Raw genomic sequence first — 12764 nt, forward strand, 5'->3', positions numbered from 1 at the left:
GAGAAAGCAGCCACAGACATTTTTCTGAAGCACAATTGCTTTTGTAATGTGTGGCTTGCATAGAACTTACCACATGTGGACCATAAAGCATTTTATAAAAATTTCTGTTTTACTGAGTTTCAGGGAAAAAAAGTGGTTTTACCTAAGAGGGACCAACTTAACAAGAGATCAGGACCTCGGCTTTAAGGCAAGTCCCCTATTCTCAAGACCCAGAGTCTCCCCTAAGCAAATTATAGCACTGAGTACTCTTTCACTTGTGTATCGTTTTTTGTGCCTAAATAGAATGTTTTGCTCTGCAGATGTGCCAGCAAACTCTACCAAGAGTCTCTGAGGTAGGCAGTGAATATCCTCTGTGATGGCTGATTTTTGTCCTCTGGGGGAGATAGGGAGCATGGAGACAACAGGGGCTGTCATTGTGCCACCAGTTGCCAGTGATGTTTAAAAGGGTCGGGGCAGGGAAGGAGTGAAGTATTCCCAGTCCTCCCATCCTCTGCAGGGTGTAACAAAATTCAGCCGTTTCTAGGGTGAAACAGTGCTGCTGTTCTAAAGCTTACCAGCAACCAACAAAACATCCCAGCTCACGGCAGGGAATAGAATGTATAATCAGTCTAAGTGAATTTGCAGATGAATTCAGACAAACAGAATACAAGTTTATGAATTGGATTTACACCTCTTCTCATCTAAACATACTTTGGAAACTTTAATGAGCATGAGGTGCTGGGACATCTTTATGCTGGAAGCAGCCTGAGGGCTAGCTCAGCTTTTCCATCGTTGTGAAGCATGAGGTCAGCACTCAGCAGAGGGAAAAAGGGAGAGTCACTGGCATGATCTGTGTGCTCAGCAATCCCTGATGCACTCGCAGTGGCCTCCTCGACTGGCCAGGACCCACTGTGGTTCTGGGTGCTCTGATCCACAGCCTGAGTGACCTTAGTGAAAAAAACCAAACAAACCAACAAACCAGTAAGGAATTAATTCTTCCTTTATTGTGGCTCCATGCCTGAGCTGAAATGGGTGATAGAAGACAGTCCCTGTAGGAAGTATCTATTAACAAAGGGTACTTGAAATATACAGCAATGAATACATGCCTAGGATTTTAACATTCCTGTATTGTTTTCCCTGAAAAACAACACCTACATCAGCCTGGTATTCTGAAAACCCTTGGCTGTTTTCATTCCCTATAGGGAAGTGTTTAAAGGGTGCAGTGCAATGATATTTTCTAGTTGACTTTGAGACTTTAATCAAAATTTCAGTGTTCACTTCTGCTGTACCCTCTTTCAGGTTTCTACTGTGCTTACCTTTTTGTGTTAAAAATGCAGCTAGAGTCACAACACTGATGTGTTTCTTCTTATAGTAGTGTTCTGATTCCTGAAATAGTACATATTTTCTTTTTCTTCATATAGCATTTTCTAATCTGACACATGATTTTTTGGATAAGAACATAATTTCTTCCTTTTTACTGTTTTTTTTTAATACCAAAGTCCTTGCTTTCATTTTAATCAAATAATATTTAAAATATAATTTCAATTTTCCTTGTAAAGCACTTTACACTGAGCTGTAAGATGTTCTTCATAGACCTTAAATATACAGTAGGCAAAGCATTAAAGAAGATTTTAGTGAATATGTGTAGGCAAGACAAGAAAACAAAGTAATCTTTTTTATGTAAATAGCTCTTAGGACCCTTCTGATGTGCAAAAGCAAACTTGTAGCTTTGTCTGAAGGACACACAAATGAAATAAAAGAAGAAAAACAGTTTCAACAAAAAGAACCACCTTTTAAAATGTATAATCCTTGGAGTTTTATGAAATATTCCTTGTGATGAAATAGTCTTTTCTTTAAAGAATGTATAAAATATTGCCCATATGTTCCCCTAGAGAAAGGTCTGTTCTGATTCCTCCTGGCACCTTGTAACAAGGCTCTATTTAAATGACATCCAGTAACTGAAAAGGTTAGGGTAGGATTTAGGTTTCCTGGGATTACACACACATTGTTTTAATGGGATGTGCTATGAGATATACACAGGAGATCTGCAGTTTGTTCAGCAGGGGCTTTCATAGACCTCCAGCAGTAATTTCTGGGAACAGTCCAATCTCAAATTATTTGAAAAATAATAATAACTAAAAACCAAATTTAATAATGGTATCAGAAAGATTTGAGCTGGCCTTCTATAGAGCCTGTGTACTACTTGAAATTGGGTCTGAAATGTATGAAATCACATTCATTTTCAGCAGCATTGCATAGATACCACTACAGGATAAATTTTCCAACCTAACTGATTCTGCTACGAAAGGTAATTTAATCTACAAGGTCATCATTGCTGACAACAATCGAGAACAAACCAGTCAGATTCTCAGATTTCATGGTATGGTTTAACTGAAATGATTTAATAAAATTACTTACAATAGTTTAGCAGGCCTGCATTCTCATTTTTGTGAAATTACATTCCAGACCAATAACACACTTTAATCTTTAATGATGTTTCCACGTTTCTGAAATTGAAAACCTTAAATTACTTTTAATGTTATAGGTGAAAACAGTAGATAAATCCTAGTTGTAGCTTCCAAACATCCAGACTGTGACATACTGCATGCCTTTTGTCTCAGTGTGCCAGGCTAAAGGACAACAGGAACATCCTCAAAAAAAAAGAGGGATCTTGACCCATTTCCAGAGTGGGCCTGAATTAAGTGAAGAACTGCCAATGCCATGGCTTCTCCTTGCTATCTCTTGCTGATCTCATGTTTCAGTTTCACTGGAGCTGATTTCAGGGAGGAGAAATCTGATAGTAAGTATTCAGTGGCCAAGTAAGTGCACGGTTCCTCAGTGCTGAGTTATCCACAGCTGCTTACTGTTAATAGCTCGGAACGAGACACAGCAGCACTGTGGGACAGTGGCTGCCTGTCTCCCTGGCAAAATAGGGAATGTCCAAACTTAAACATGATATTTCAGAAGAGGTTTGCATAACTTTAATGTGTCTGTGAAACCAGGAAAAGAGATAGGGGCAAGGGGTGAAACGACAGCACAGCAATGATGAAAGGCATTGGTTTGCATCCTGCTTATGGAAGAGTCACTGATACCCTGCAGCCAAAACCACATCCAGTTTAACCAATGCTTGTCACCTCAGCGACGAAATTTTCCATTCTGATTAGACAGCTGGGAGAGATTTGAAAGGTTTTACACTTTCTCTGACACATCCAATGGTACTGGCTCTGATAACATATAGAAAACCAGCTTATACAATTTAATGGTGAATCTAGTTCTGAGTAGCGAGAATAAGACAGGTCAAGCCTTGTTCTTGCCTACTTCGTGTTGCTTGTTGAGGTTTCTAGTGAGTCTTTCACATCATGCCTCTGTGTATCTTCATTTTGACATCTGTTTCAAAGGAACTGGAGGTTTTTGTCTGAATTCTTTTGTACAGTAATGACTGCTTTGGACAGTTTGGGTTGAGGTCACAGCCATTACTGAGGTATAGCTCTAGGTAAAACTGTTAAGTACATTCAAGAAGCTTTTTAAGGTTGTAGAACAAGGATAAGAAAGCCTCTGGAGCCTGAATTCCAGTTGCACGTGAGTTACACAGCTGTTGTGGTGTGATTCTTGGGGCTGTCTTGTGCAGGGCCAGGAGATGGATTTTGATGATCCTTGTGGGTCCCTTCCAATTCAGGATATTCTATGATTCTGTGATTGAGTGATAGCTTTTTCTCATCAGCCAGTTTCCTTTCTTTTTACTTTAACACAATTAATGCTTATTTGTGATTGGGAAGAAAACTTACTTTACAAATACATCTTCCTCATGTTACTTCCAATCTCTCTCATGTTACTCCCATGTTTCTACTTTGTTAATTACAAAAACATTACCTATCCCGTAACCAAGGCAGCATTTTTAAGTGCACTTGACCAGTAATTAAACCCGGAGTATGCAAACAGGTAAAGTACCTGCATCATATTTCACTGTAGATATTCAGGTGGCATAATTTTACATACAGATATGCAATTTATATATGTGTAAAATGTAGTTGTAAATATACATATATACATCTTCGACCAGGCAAGCTGGCTACAGGGTGACAGTCTTAAGCTGCTCCCTGGGGGAGCTTTATGTCGGACATTAGGAAGAATTTCCCACAGAATGGAAAATTAGACATTGGAATGGGCTGCCCGGGGCGGCGGTGGAGTCACCATTCCTGGAGGCGTTTCAGGAAAGCCTGGACGTGGCACTGAGGGACACGGTGTAGTTGACGTGGTGCTCCTCGGTCATAGGTTGGACTCGATGACCTCAGGAATCTTTTCCAACCTAATTGATTCCGCGATTCTGTTTTTCAAGCACACAACGAGGAAACAAAAGTATCCCCTCTGTACCGTGCTGCTCCGTGTTTGGACTGGGGCGCATCCCCCGGCACAGAAGGAAATACTATCCCAGGGCGACCGCCCCGGGCTGCCCTTCGCCCCCGCCCGTGAGGGCACGGCCCGGGCGGGCGCGGCCTCGCCGCCCGCACTGCGCAGGCGCGGCCCACGCGGGGCCGCCTCAGACGTGGCACTCGGGCGCGTGAGGCGGCGGGCGCGCGGCCGCAGGTAACGGTCCCAACGGGCGCCCCCGGCTGAGGCGGCCCCGCGGGGACAGCGCGGGGACAGCGCGGGGACAGCGCGGGGACAGTGCGGGGACAGTGCGGGGACAGTGCGGGGACAGCGCGAGCAGCGGCGGGGCGGGCACGGGGCTGCGGCCGCCCTCAGCAGCGCGGAGCCCGGGGGCTGCGGAGCGCGGCCCCGGGCAGGCACAGGTACTGCCGCGGGGCGGGCCGTGGCTCCGAGCGCGGGGCCGGACCTGTTGCGAGCCTCTCGTCGGCCATAGGGAATAGAAAAGTTAGATGCGTAAAAAGATGTGGAATATCTTTGCAAGCTTGGCAGTGAATGGGGGGAGATTTCTATTTTGCTTGCATAGCTTAGTTCGCAATGTGTTACCGGCAAGGAGCCCTGAAATAGGTGTGTGGCTGTATTGCATTGTGAGTGTGCGAGCCCCCGAGAGGGGCTGGGAGATTGACCCTGCAGCGCTCCACGGGAAGGGACAGCCCGGGTCACCCTGTCCGGGGGACGCCGTGGGGAGCGCGGTGTCTCCGAAGAAATACAAAGTTAATGCTTCTCCTTCAGGGAGCCAAGGACGCGAGCCTGGTTTTGTTTCTGTTGTCCTCCTTCTGCTTGCGCTCGGTTAACTTTTACATCTTCACAGAGACACCAGAGCCTTGCATAGGTGCTGCGATCCTCTGAAAAAGGGTGACAGCCTATTCTGTAATAGAGGTCAATTAAATTCTGCAGCTGTTCCTCAGTGCTGGTGGTGTTCCCCAAGTTATGGGTGCAAGGTGAACTAGTGTTGAGACAGGGAGAAAAAAGTTTTCTTGACCCTTTATATGAACTCTTACCATGGTCTGCATGGTGCATCCACACCTTCCCCCACGGTATAATTCCTGAAATGCTCATAATTCTTCAGGCAACCTTAAAACACTCACTTGTGATAGTTGGTATATATATACGTCCATCCTGAGAAGAGATTAAATATCCTCGGTGCTAAATAGAATCTGGAACTGTGTTAAAACTTGTATTATTTTGTCTGTGCTTAGAGGTTCTGTCTCACTTCAGCACAACCTCTGTGTGTTTATACTGTCTGTGGGAAGTTTGACGTGGCAAGATTTTTTTTGTGTGTGTGTGAGTAAGCTGTGAAGGAAGTAATTTCCTCTGAGTGCTCTTGCAGCTTAAGATGTTGGTTGTCGCAGCTGCCTCTAAGTGAAAATCCTTTCCTTTATTTAGATATAAAATATGTATGTATGTATGTCTATTGCTGATGTGTAGATAATTTGAAGTTAATTTAGTGTCTCTTGGAACAACTGAAGCTCTCACTGCCACGTCTTTTCTGATGGAGGTGGGGGAAGGAAGAAGGTACTGCTGGCAGCACCAAGCCTCTGATTAAACATTTTTCTTTCTTCTCCCTGTGTTTACCTTGTTAACTAATAAATAGAAAACTCCATAGGATTAACTCCGGGAAATAGTTAACTACTGCAGCTGAGAAATCTTGTGCTGCATTGAAGAGCCTGGGGAGGGCCAGGCCCTGTACACAGCTCTGAGTGATTTCTTGTCTGATGTAGATGATCAGTAAAACTGTTGATGTTTATTTCTTCAGAAATATCTGTTTAATTTGGGAAGCCTAGGAATGGGCTTTCTGGTAGGGATAACTTTGCTCTACTGACATGTGCCAGGGCAGCATAAATTTATCTGTGTGTTCTTGGAGCTGTAATTTCGAGGTGCCTTAGTGTGTGCTTCTGCAGCACAATTTGTGGTTTATTTTCATCCAGTTTCCATGTTTAAAGATGACTCCATGGCTTGAGCTGAAGAATGTGAAGTACAGGTGGTTGGGAAAGCTTATTTCAAAGGAACACTTAAACCTGAAATGCTAATTTATGTTGTGTAGTTCTTTGGGGATGCCTGGCTTCTATGCTTGGTACTCTACAGGAGTAGTGAATGCTTGTTCAGGGGTTGGATCCTCACCATTTCTCGTAACAGTTTCATTTGGGCCTCAGGAAAGTGAAATTCTGCTACTGTTAAATTCAGTCTGCTATCAAAATAGAAGTTCTCACGTGGAAAAGAGGAAGCTTGTTGTCAAGGCTGCTGAGTGTACAACTTTAATAACTTTTCAGATCTCTTGATGGCAAGGGCACGATATCTGAAAACTAATCTGGTGAAATATAATCATATGGTTTGGCAATGCAAGATTCTTCAGATTTTCTGCTTCTAAAAATGATGGCAATTATCAGGACACTCTTTCCTGAAAGTTTTCTGAAATGTTACTCTATCTTGTTAAACAAAATATGACTACAAGAAAGAAATTACATATTTTGTGAGTGCTATCATCATTAGAAAACCCTTCCTGAATTGCTTTCTATCAGATTCTGGGGTTTGCTTGTTTGATTTATTTCACAACAACAGGATCAAGATGTGAAAATTAGGGAGAAGATGCCTGCAGATAACAGCAAGGGCAACATTCAGTGCTGCTGAGGCCATACTGCCTCAGCTCTCCCCTGTGGGATATCTTGTGCTCAATTTTGGAACAGTGTGAAGTTCTGGAGTAAAAAGGCTGCTCAGGCCTGGGCCAGTAATGCAGAAGACAATCAGAATTAGGAACTCTGTCTATCCTGTACTTTATTCTCTGTTTCACCAGCATCAAAAGCAAGGAATCTTCCACCACTTGCTTGGAGTGGGCTTGATGCAGAAGGTTTGTAAAAGGTTTAGTGGAAAAATGGTGTCATATTCCACACCTCCTCTAAAATATGGTGTGCTAGCACAGGAGAAGGACTTGCTAGGAGGAGTTTTCTGCTCTGGTCACTGTGCCTTTCCTGATATTTCAGTGTGTTCTGTATTCTTTGGGATGGCCAGTATTTGGGGAGCAGGATTCACAGTGTGTTTTCAACACGTAGTTAAAGTCAAGGTTCTCCCAGTAAAAGGGATAGTTTGGGACTTTGCTTTGAGAGTTTTTTCCATCTGCAGATCCATTGCTTACAGTTCTCTCCATGGGCTTGGGAGAGGTGAATCCATTTAAATATAGCATGTGGGAATGCTGAGGGAGCAAAGCTACCAAGGAAAACCAGTATTTGCCCCTGACTTCAGGTCATTTTTTGCCTTCAAATGTGTCTTTTACCTTTTCTGGGGAGGGGGATACAATTCACAGCCTTTTAAAATGCACAGAGAGTGAGTAGCAGGTGTCATTTACCTTTTTGCAGATTCCTGAAGAGGACACAATACTTGGAATGAGAAAACTGCCATCATGAGCCAACAAGGTTATGTTGCAGCTCCTCCATATTCCCAATCCCAGCCAGGAATAGGAGGTTTTGGACCACCTAATTCTTCAATTCATTATGGACATTATGGGGACCCTAACTCCTCATATTCAGCACCTCAACCAGGTATTATTTTGGCTTAAAATTTATTTTCAGTGTCTACTTTTCTGTAATGGTGTTTTGCATCTCTTTCTACCTTGTGTTTTACACTGACACTGCAACAGGAAACAGAAAAGTTTCTCTAAAACTTCTTATTGGAGACAGCGGGAGTTACATTACCCTAATCAAATGCTGAATATAGTCAGAATTCTGATATAAATGCTTCTGGTAATTGACTTAATAGAATACTTGGGGTAAATACTGGTTTTCATACCAGATGGTTTTTTTATGTTAGAGTAACTTAACAGGAAAATAGTTCAAGAAATAAAGTTTGAAAGGCTGTTCATTCAACACTGCTGTTTACATAAATCACAGTTTCTTCACGGTCACTATACTAGATCTGAATTAAGAACCATTTTCAGCACAGGAGAGCAGGTTCTACATTTGGAAGCTCTTTTCAGTTTTATTTTGAGAAGCTGTTTTAAGTTTTCATTCTTACCTTGGTCTCTGAAATCAGGGGGACCTCTTGTTTCTACCTTGAAATATGACTGGATGACAGGGAATTATCACTTCCCCAAACTGTCAATTGCAGTCAGTGTCTGTTTCTTCCTTGCTTTTTCTTACTGTCCCTCTTGTTTGTTTTTTTTTTTTCTGGAAAGTTACAAACTACTGTTTGTTTCCTTTTTACTCTCTCTTAGTTTTTCATATCTACTTTTATTACTGACCAGAAATCTGTGCTTTCCAACAGAATCACTGAGATTGGATTGGAAGGGACTTCTGGTACAACCCCTCCGCTTGAGCAGGGTGACCCAAAGCTGTTATTCTTAATTCTAGAGCAGAGCTGCGCACCTGCATTTTTTGTCCATCTTCTTCTTTCTCACAGGGTTTTACATAAAAGTGCTTAATCTTTTGCAGGTGTGTCGAAATCTGCTGTGCCTTTTGGATCTCCAGCTCCTGTTGGGCCTCCACCACCTGGAGCACAGCAATTCAGCCCAAACAGTTTCCAGAATGGGTCTGGTACACCAGGACAGCAGCCACAGAGGTGACTGGAAAGGATCAATACCTGACTTCTGAGCTCTGTTACCTCTCTTGAAGGAGACAGGAGTGGGAAGGGGAGAAAACAGGGACTGGTGAAAGCTGTAGAAAGAAATCTTGGAAAAAAAGTTGTATGAGGGGATAGCCAAGCCTTATTACAGTGTGTGTGTTGCAGGTAAAGTGAGTCAATATACAGCTCTTTTATTTAATTCTGTCAAATATTAGTTATTTTCCACATCTCCAAGGAGTGGCAGAATTAGTTTGTGTACCCACAACTCCTTCAATTTTAGTGAACTTGACACCATTTAACAATGTTCTTCTTGTAGTTGGTTGAAATCTTCATCTGCTTCTGTGCTTCTTAGTTTTTGTGTGGTTATTTCATGTTAAAATAGGGGAGCCTGTTTGTTATCACTGTGGGAAGGAGGACCCAAAAAGGCTGCTGATCAGTTGTTCAAGATGATGTAGATGTAGTAAAATACGGATTCTCTTTCATAGCTTCCAGTCGTTGCCCTGACAGCTGCACATCTCCTGTTCTTCATCTGTTTTTTTGTTTTGTTTTGTTTTGTTTTGTTTCCACAATTGCTCAGAAGTACTGTTCTAGGCCAGGAGGTATCTAGACAAAAATTTCAAGTAAAGTGAATTCTATTTCTCTTGAAATAGCTGGGTCCACCCTCAGTTTTACAAGGGGTCGAAGGAAAAATCCATGTTGCTTGTCTCTGGGACGTAGCCAGAGTGGAATAGTCTGGTAGAAAATACCTTTGTAAGCCATGCATGTGTTACTGCTTTCTTTTCTTTAATTGTTTCTCTTGCATTCACGTTTTCCACATCTGATAATCATGAAGTTTTTTTCTACCTGCATCTTCTTTTTTCCTCTGCTACAGAGAACTCCTCAGCAATTTCTTACTTTCTTTTCTTCTCTTCGCAGATTTTTCTCCTAATCATCTTCACCCACCCCTGGTAGGGCATCTTCCTTCATAAGCTTGGAAAGGGGATGGAGTGCTGTGAGATATGTTCAGAAGCTCGTGTTTCTTAATCTTCAGGCTTACAGTTATTACTGCTCTCACTTTGCCATGGCATACTCTCACTCTGCTTTGTTTCTAACAAGTGTGCAAGCAAACATGGACTGCCTGTTTTTATTAAACAAGTGTGCAGTCTCTCTGTCCTTTGTGTATCTTAATACAAGTGTACATTTGCTGAGCAGAATGTGGGGATACTCGTTAGGGTTTTGTCCTAATTAATTGTTTCAGCACCACCTTGAGGAGGTAGGAAATCTTGGAGAATTATGATTGGTTGATGTAATTTTTTTGTGTAACTGCGCTGATCTTTCCCTTTAGGTTTCAAGGCCCTCCACCTCCAGGTAACACAGGACCTTCCTATCCTCCCTACAGTCACCAGTCCCAAGCAGCCTTCCCAAATACTGCACCTGCTTCCTCTACAGCACAACTTGCTGACCAGCTCAACAGCATGCAGATAAATAGCTATGGTAAATGGGTTTATCTGATTGACTTCTTCTCAGCTGAAGCTTTAGGACTATGAATTATTGAACTTCTGTATAAGCAGAAAATGAGACCTTTGGCCACCATCATTGGCTTAGGTTCTTAGAATTTTTTTATCTCATCCAATTCCTTAAATCAGTAGTATTGGGTTAATTCTGAATTGATGTTTGATTTCCATAAAATTTGGGTATCCATCAGTCATTTCTCAAATTACTTAGTGAACATGTCAGTAATGGCCAAGGCATGGGCAATAATATGGAGACAGGGTTTAATTTTTCTCAGCTTTTTACAGTTACTCTTGTTACAAGGCTATTTTCTTTTTTTGTCTAAACATTTTTGGGTTTTAATCTAAATGTATCTGCATTTATTTTGATGCTATACCATCTCAAACCTAGGCCATAAAGGTGTGATTGTGTGATGCTTCCATGTAAATTACTTCTAGCCACAAAAGCTGATACGCATTTATATTTTCCAAAATACATCATATGAACAAATTTAAAACAATTATGAAAAATACAGTGTGCTGAGAGGCTTGTATTTTGCGTGTAAAGTTTTTTTTTTCAGTTAACATATGTGATAGAAGATGTATTTCAGTGTTTGTATATGAACACAATGCTTGTTTTGCTTCAAACCTAATATTGGTTATTCCTGTAGCTCTCTTTAAAATTACTTTATCTTTGGGGAAAAATCTGACCAAAAAATGTAGGTTTTGTAAAGTAGTAAGTGTTTACAGATTGTAAGTTTCAAAAAACCTGTATTTCCAGTGTCCTCTTAATTCTAATTGGAATCTGGATCTTAAAAACAACAAACAGCTCCTTGCCAGTGTGTACAAAATAATTCCCACATGTTTCACCTTTTAGTATCAAGTGGATTTATTTTCCATCAAACCTGTAATGGGGAAATACAAATAGCAGCCTAACAAAGACATGCCACGTAAGAGAAATGGATTATTGAGCAGAAAGAATGTTGTTTCACATTCTGAAATGAAGTAGTATTTTGAAAGCAGAGTGATCTATGTGTGCTCTAGTGAAGAACTGTCGAACTCTGGCTTCTCTCTCTTTCTCCATTGACCCCAGCTGCAGGGTTTTATTGCAGATAGAGCCAAAAGAAATAAAATGATTGAAACGACTGAGACTTAAACCATGATTTGTCATGTGATCAGACACATAGAGTCCCATAAGGCAGCGCTATCAGTATGGGATCCACTATTGCCTATCTGTCATGGAAATGTATTGAACAGAGCCAGAGCACCTTTGACACAGGTTTGGTAGGTTATCATTTCTCACTCAGCTGATACAGTTTCTCACACAGGTCCTGGCACTGCTCCGAGCTCCTCCGTGTCTCCCGGGCATCGGGCAGCATTCCAGGGCCCGCAAGTGCTGCCCCCAGCCCAGCAGCAGATGGGTTTGCCACCTGCACCACAGCTGCCTCCTCCACCAGCAAATAGTGTTAATGGCCTTTGTGCCCAGCCAGCATTGCCTCCTGTGGCCAGGCAGGGTGGAATTCCTGGCCCTGTCCCTCCAAATCCTAACTTGCAACACCTTCCAGGACAGCCTCCAGGGCCTGGATATCATCCTCAGCAAGGTAGGGAAGGATGTTTGTTATGTGATAGAAAACAAAGTGTGCGGGCACAATCACTGTGGGGGCTGTGTCCATTCGTGGCTCAATCTTCAGCTGACTGGGAAAAATGGAATAGGAATTCCCTTTCAGTAGAGGGAAAAGATGAGCATTGGCAGGCAGTACACTTGAGACAGGCTTTGCTTTTGCTCACAAGTTTAGCACTCTGTCAAGACTGTAACAAGAAAAAAGGAGATTAATTTGCATCAGAAACAGAATTAGTGGTTAGTAACTGGTGAAGGCACAACATACTACAGGAAGAGGCTTTTCTTACTCTCTGTAAAGGTATAGGCTGCTTTCTGTCTTGTAGTACTGTCATAAGCAGCTTTCCAAAATGTGTTGCTATAGCAATAATGGATTGTAACTGAATACAAAAAGCCAGCTAATGATATCAGTTTGCATTGACTGATGTTATTGGAGAGATTCAGACTCACTGATGTAATGGCCTGGTGTGAGGAGCTGTGGTAATCTCTACTAACCATCCTACTTGACACAAACCTGAAAACTTTGGAGCAAAATTTGTCACATCTAGTGTTGTTCTTACTTTTTAAAAACACAAACTTAAAGCCAAACTGAGCCACAGAAATCCATTTATTTTAGTTGCTGAAAACAGAGGGTAAGGAGGTGTTGCACTTCACTGAGCATGAATTGCATGGCAGATGTTGATGCTAAGCATTCATAATGGAACTTAAATACTTGAAATGAA

The 12764-nt window shown here is 42.0% G+C and overlaps 1 protein-coding gene across 12 annotated transcripts in view; it reads left to right on the forward strand.

The window, feature by feature from the left end:
- Nucleotides 1-12764, forward strand: part of SEC24D (SEC24 homolog D, COPII component) — a 66763-nt gene that overhangs the window by 20119 nt on the left and 33880 nt on the right. For 2 of the 12 annotated variants that reach the window (XR_015286553.1, XM_086888059.1), the window contains exons 1-6: nt 4223-4563; nt 7755-7937; nt 8826-8952; nt 10280-10302; nt 10384-10428; nt 11753-12025. Coding sequence is in view for 7 of the 12 variants with exons in the window: in XM_086888059.1 (XP_086744185.1) it covers nt 7799-7937; nt 8826-8952; nt 10280-10302; nt 10384-10428; nt 11753-12025 (607 nt within the window). In the remaining 5 variants the exon portion in view is untranslated. Of the gene's footprint in view, nt 1-4222; nt 4564-4593; nt 4972-7754; nt 7938-8825; nt 8953-10279; nt 10429-11752; nt 12026-12764 lie in introns of those variants that run through there. The other 10 variants (XR_015286550.1, XM_086888055.1, XR_015286551.1 and 7 more) reach the window with 8 other exon arrangements.

This window comes from Cyanistes caeruleus, chromosome 5 (genome assembly GCF_971803275.1).
Source record: "Cyanistes caeruleus chromosome 5, bCyaCae1.hap1.1, whole genome shotgun sequence".
NCBI lineage: Eukaryota > Metazoa > Chordata > Aves > Passeriformes > Paridae > Cyanistes > Cyanistes caeruleus.